This window comes from Dromiciops gliroides, chromosome 5, assembly GCF_019393635.1.
Source record: "Dromiciops gliroides isolate mDroGli1 chromosome 5, mDroGli1.pri, whole genome shotgun sequence".
Taxonomy (NCBI): Eukaryota; Metazoa; Chordata; class Mammalia; order Microbiotheria; family Microbiotheriidae; genus Dromiciops; species Dromiciops gliroides.
This window is the reverse complement of record NC_057865.1, coordinates 102,192,662-102,199,054: the sequence shown is the minus strand read 5'-3', so window position 1 is coordinate 102,199,054 and position 6,393 is coordinate 102,192,662. Positions and strand designations below refer to the sequence as shown.

Here is a 6,393-nt window from a genome sequence, read left to right as displayed (position 1 = left end):
TTTTCATAAAATATTTTAATTTAAAAAATTTACTTTACTTCCCACCTTCCCCAATTAAAAAAAGAAAATTAAAACCCTTTTAACAAATATGCACAGATAAGCAAAAAAATTCTACAATGTCCATGTTGAAAAAACATATGTCTTAATCTGCATTGTCACATCTCTTTCAGAAGATTGGCACCATTATTCCTCTGGAATCACAGTTGGTTATTGCACTCACTAGACTTTGTAAACATTTCAAAGTTGTTTGTTTTTAAATGTTGTTATTGTATAAATTGTTCATTTCATTCTGCATTAGTTCATACAAGTCTTCCCAGATTTTTCAGAAATTGCCCTTTTCACAATTTCTTGTTGCATAATAGTGTAAGGGCCTTTTTTAGTATAGGAAGAGTTAATTGGGTGGCTCGCCTTAATATTGGGGTAAGAAAAGAAACAGCCTCTTTCAAAAACACAAAACACAGGTTTATTAATGGTCACAAATTAGATTAATAGGACTAGAAACAATGTATAAATATCTGAGGTAAAAAGGCCCCAGGCACCGGAACCTGCCTCCAGCCCAGATAGCTCCAAAGAGCTAGGTTTGCCTCAAGGAAAACACAAAACTCACCACACCCGAAATCTGTAGCTCAAAGGAGAATTAGTTCTGTTGTCTCTTCAAACACCTGCAGCTCCTCTAAATGTCTACCTTCCCCATCTCCCTCAGAACCCCTTCTAACCGCCTCTTTAACTGTATCCAACTGAATCCAACTCCCCTACAGGAAGGGGAGGGGCAGTTCTTAGAGATGCTGAGTCTCCAATTGGCTCAGCACCTCCACATGGGCTGTCCCCATTATATTCTGGCCAGACCCACGTGGGCGTGGAGGAGCTATTAGAGGAATAGCTTAGTTACATAGTTTCAATAAATGTTTCCTGTGGTCAGAGTTCCACTTGCTTGTTCAATTATCTCCCAAAGTACACACCCATCTTCTCTTAGGCTTTTCAAGCTTACATTTTCTCAGTGTGACCATACTAAAGCAAAGACAGGGATATGAAAACCCCAAATCACAATTAATTCCCTACAATAGTATTCCATTATATTCATATACCATAATTTGTTTTGCCATTCCCTAATTGATGAGCACCTCCTTAGTTTCCAGTTCTTTGCAACTAGTATAAAAAGAGTCCAGCCCACTTTTCCAGATTTATTATGCATAATAAGGTATAGAAAAGTCTTGGTATCCTATCTCAGCCAGTATACACTGACAACATTGCTGATTCCAGGTATCTCCTGTGAAAGCTATGTCACTGGCCCCTAGGCCCAGCAGTGACATGTCATAGGACTGTCAAATATGGTTGTGGTAGTAAAGAGGGTAGCCCATAGCAAAGACTTTATATCCCAATGGAATGACTGATGAACCTTAGCCCCTGACCCCTCTGCTCCCTCTCTCTCATATACATACAAATCCCTAGAAAAGCTAAAGGAAGGGAGACAGTCTGGAGAGGGCACACTAGTGGGAGATGGTTGGCAAGTAATGGCAAGAGAACTCAAACGTGGTATCCAAGTGCCATTGAAAGCAAAAAGAGGCCAGAGGACCATGGCGTATGGGAACAACTGGGAGAAAGCATGCCCCCAAGATGGCAGTGTCCTGGACAAAACCCTGATTACCTAACCCTAGTTAGAGCTCTACCTTTTTCCCTCATCCCTCTCTCTGTTTACATTTTACTCTTTCTTCCAGTTTTATCGCCAATTTTCTTGTCCTCCATGAATAATTTTTCCTGAATAATTCCATCCACTTGAGCTTTACTGTCACTTTTGTTCAATAACACTTATTTTCTGTACGACACAATTATCTTGTAGAGTTTCAATACATATATTTGTCTTGTATAGTTTTCCAATTCGCATGCATATGTCTTATCTTTGATTGCTTCCTTCCCACAGTGAAACAGTAGCAGCCAAATAAATGCTTGCTCAGTCAAATCATTAGTCTGCCTTTCTAGACTGCACCAAAGGGTCCGGACTGGCATCATTTTCAAAATGAGGCAAAGAACAAAGGTATCACATTGGTCTAATAGTGATCTGAGTCGCTTCTGTGTGCTGGCCCTGCAGTTACTTTGATAGTCTTTGATCTCTGCTTTTGCTTTTAACTTCGTCAATGATCAGATCTGACATTACAGGTACTCGATGGTGTTGATAGTTTAATCTCTCTCTACTTTGTTGACTTGTGTCATTGAACAGGACTAAGCCTGAGACAAGAAGAGGTTGGTGAATTAGCATTTAGGACCTCAGCCTCTGACTGGGGATCCAAGGGTCCAAATCAAGTTTCAAGTAGGCAGTCAGGGATAAAAACTGGAAATCTGAGAGCAAATAGAGGGAAATCCAGGGAACATATTGATGCCAGAATCAACAGAAGTAGCTGGAACAACTCAAGAGGTTGTCATTAAATCAACAATGCTTATCCTACTTTAATTAAAGGTCAGAATAAGGTCTTTATGTATGGACATTCCAGAGTGCCTGCTAGGTGGCTCAGTGGGTAAAAATTCCTGGTTCTGCCATTTACCAATTGTGTAATCCTGGGCAGGTCCTGAACAAGAGGCTCAGCTGGAAGTCTTCAAGCCTTGAGTTCAAATCCAGCTACAGATATCCACAAGCTGTGTGATCCTAGGAAATTCACTTAACCTAAGTTTACTCACTCATAAAATGGTGATAAGAATAGCTCCCAGGGTTGTTAGGAGAGTCAGATAAGATAACCTATGAAAAGCCTATTTTAAATTTTATAACACTATATAAATGCTAGTTTTTATTAATATCATTATACATGAGGCAAGTTAGATATGGGGTTTCTCACCCAAGAAGTGACTTGTCCAAGATCATTCAGTTAGTTAGTGATACAACTAGTCCTTGAAACCAGGTCTCCTGACTCCTAGGTCCTTTGTCCTCTCACTCCCCACTGTAGCCAAGTTATTCTCCTTACCTCCTCTGTAAACCCTATACTGCCTCACTTGTGGATCGGCGACCTTCCTAACAGGAAAGATGAAAAAGCTCTGACTGAGGTGACCCTTTGCCTTAGTTGCCAAGACACTTCTTTGTTGGTGGCACTTCAAGACTCATTCATATTCTTTCCTCCTTGTTTGGCCTTGTTCCTTCAGTTCCTATAATTCTCCTGGTTCCTAACTGATTACCTGCTTTTTCCATCTCCTGCCTCGCTTTGCCCTTTCACCGACACGTATCTTCCTCACAATTGTGAAATAGTAGAAAGAGGACTGGACTTGGAGTCAGAGGACCTGGGTCCAAATTCTGGTTCTGCTGTTTACCAGTTGTATGATATCTCAGCTTCCTCTTCTATATAATGGTATATCTGCTGATATCTGGACTATCTCACAAATTTAGGAGGATCAAATGAAAACAAAATACGTAAAAGACTTTATACCCATCAAGCACACTTTGGACAGCAGCTACTATAATTTTGTCAATCTACCTGACTGTTCTGCTGTCTCCCAGGATCTCCACTCTGAGTAGATTCTCATTCTGGTTTATCTCCCTGATTCTAACTTAAGGCATTATTCTGACCCCTGATAATCAGCTTGTATTTCCAAAATGATAGCCTCAAGACCTTGGGCAGTGGTAGTTCAAATAATAATAAGCAACCACAGCTTGACAATACAGGTAACCAAGAACAGACATAAAGATCCAGTCACCACACGTTTCACCTAAACTTGGAATAACTACTTATATTTTAAATGTCATTTTAAATTACAAAATATTTAATCTAAATTAAATTGAACATACATATTTGAAATGTGTACTAAACATAAAGAAGTAATTTGACAGAGTTGACCTTAGAATAATAAAGATCTGAGTTCAAATACTATTTCTTTCATGTACTGTCTTTGTGATCCTGGGAATCACTCTGATCTCCAAGAAATTCTTTAAAATTCTAAGTTTAAGAGTAGGGGAGAACCTGCATTGGTAGAAGCACTTTGCTCACTGGAAATTCCCAATACCAATTATTATAGGTCTTATACCCCCAAAATATGTCCAAGGAATCCTATGAGGGAAATAGAACATATTTTACCCCAATTTAATAAAGGGAACAGCCAAGCTCAGAGAGATTAAGTGACTTGTCCCAAGTGCCCAAATACAGTACTAGTTCCATTTCCCCACACCATCTCTGGAAAGGTCAAGTCTGCACTGAAACAGGTTTTAGATTTAGAACTGGGGGAAAACCTCAGAAGTATCTATTCCAACCCTTTTATTTTACAGATGAGGAAACTTCAGGCCCTGAGAGGTTAAGTCATGTGCCCAAAGTTATACCAAGTAGTGAGTTACAGAGTTGTGTTTGAAATATAGCTACTCTAACTCCAAATCCAGTGACTTCCTTCCACCCCCACCCCAACTGCACCATGCTATTTCTTAAGGAACCAATATGAAATAAAAACATACCGGGGACAGCTAGGTGGCACAGTGGATAAAGCACTGACTCTGGATTCAGGAGGACCTAAGTTCAAATCCAGCCTCAGACACTTGGCACTTACTAGCTGTGTGACCCTGGGCAAATCACTTAACCCTCATTACCCCACATATGAAAGAAAGACATACAGTAACCTAATACACAAAGAAAAGCAGAAATAAAAGAAACAGACCCATAATGTGTTACTGCAAACAAATATTAACAATAGGTGATTAATGACATTTTTAATACAGAGTTTTATACATTTTGACTCTGTGGGGAGAGTTACTTGTTTGAAGACTTTTTTCCCCAGTGTTAATGTTTATGCCAATATCATGAGACCCTGCTCTGGAAACATCTATTTCTTTAAGAAATGACTCAGTCGCTTTACCCCATCCATGAGAACCTCTTTGACTTGATCATTCCTCAGAGTGAAGATGAAAGGGTTCAGCAATGGAGTCACCACTGATGTCATCAGGGAAATCATCTGCCCGAGTCGGCTTGGGCTTCACATAAAGAAATAGGCAAGTGGGGCAGCTAGGTGGCGCAGTGGATAGAGCACGGGCCCTGGAGTCAGGAGTACCTGGGTTCAAATCTGGCCTCAGACACTTAACACTTACTAGCTGTGTGACCCTGGGCAAGTCACTTAACCCTGGTTGCCTCACTAAAAAAAAAAAAAAGAAAGAAATAGGCAAGTGCCATAGCCTATCACCACCACAGTGAAGTGGGAGGCACAGGTGGAGAAGGCCTTCTTCCGACCAGAAGCAGAAGGAATCCTCAGGATGGTACAAATGATGTAGCTGTAGGAGATGATGATTGGGAGCAAAGTGCCAAAGAGAATGAAAGCTGCCATCAAGAAGAGGATGAACTGCTGAAATCTGTTGTCGCCACAAGTCTGAGCAGCTGACCTCTCACAGAAAAAATGGTTCACTACATTGGGCCCACAGAAGTAAAGTTGGTATGTTGCAACAATGGGCCAGATTTGGAACAGAAACCCAAATACCCAGCATGTGATGGCCATCCAGAGGCAGACATGGTGGCATTAACCATACAGTCTCATCATCTCATGATGAGACTGTATCTCAAGGGATGACAGATAGCCATGTATCGGTCTACAGCCATTGCTGCCAACAACACAAACTCTGAAGTTCCCACAGACAGCAAAGGGTAGAGTTGAGCAATACACGCACCAAAGAACATTGTTTGAATTTGAGTGGTCAGCAAACCCCCCAGCATAGTAGGCATAACAACGGACGTGATAAAAATCTCCATAGCAGAGAGGTTACTGAGGAATAAATACATGGGGAAGTGGAGATGATAGCTCATACACACCATAATAATGATAACTGAATTCCCAATTATTATCACCATATATGGGAGGAAGAATATGGAAAAGAGAATGTGGCGGAAATCTTGTGAGCCAGAAAAACCAAGAAGTTTCAATTCTAGAATTCCTGTGTTGTTCCCACTCATCCTACTGTCTGCCGCAAAGGTAGCTGGGAAATAAAGAAGGGTTAGCCTGTTTACTTTAGTGGAAAGACTAATGGAGTTGGAATCTAAAGACTAGGGTTTGAGTCCCACCTTTAATCCTCATTATACTGTTATATAAATGCTAGCTATTATAATAATTATTATTATCCTTTCTCTGGCTTTGGGTCCCTATATTATAGGACAGATCTGTTTTAGTGTCCCACTGATGAATGAAACATGACTATTACCCACACAACCAATGGTTTACCCAAACTTATACTGGTCACCTATGCCACCATTACTTACAAAATGAGTATTTATTCTGAAACTTTTCATTCTTCCCCCTCCTCTTGTTCCCATACACACCTACTACCACTTACCAAATCATCTTTATTCTTTCACAATGTACTTAACCTTTTTAATCCATTTCCATAATATGTGGATTACCAAAATAGCCTCCTAGGTAACCCACATTCTGTTTCTTTCTATTCAAGCT

General features: G+C 40.3%; 1 protein-coding gene across 1 annotated transcript; it reads right to left on the bottom strand.

Annotated features, from left to right (window-relative positions):
- Positions 1-4,785: 4,785 nt before the first annotated feature.
- Positions 4,786-5,900, bottom strand: LOC122728767 (olfactory receptor 9A4-like). Its single transcript, XM_043967547.1, is given in 4 exon segments — positions 4,786-4,915; positions 4,917-4,958; positions 5,126-5,487; positions 5,490-5,900. Coding segments are annotated over 4 exon segments (945 nt in total).
- Positions 5,901-6,393: the final 493 nt, after the last annotated feature.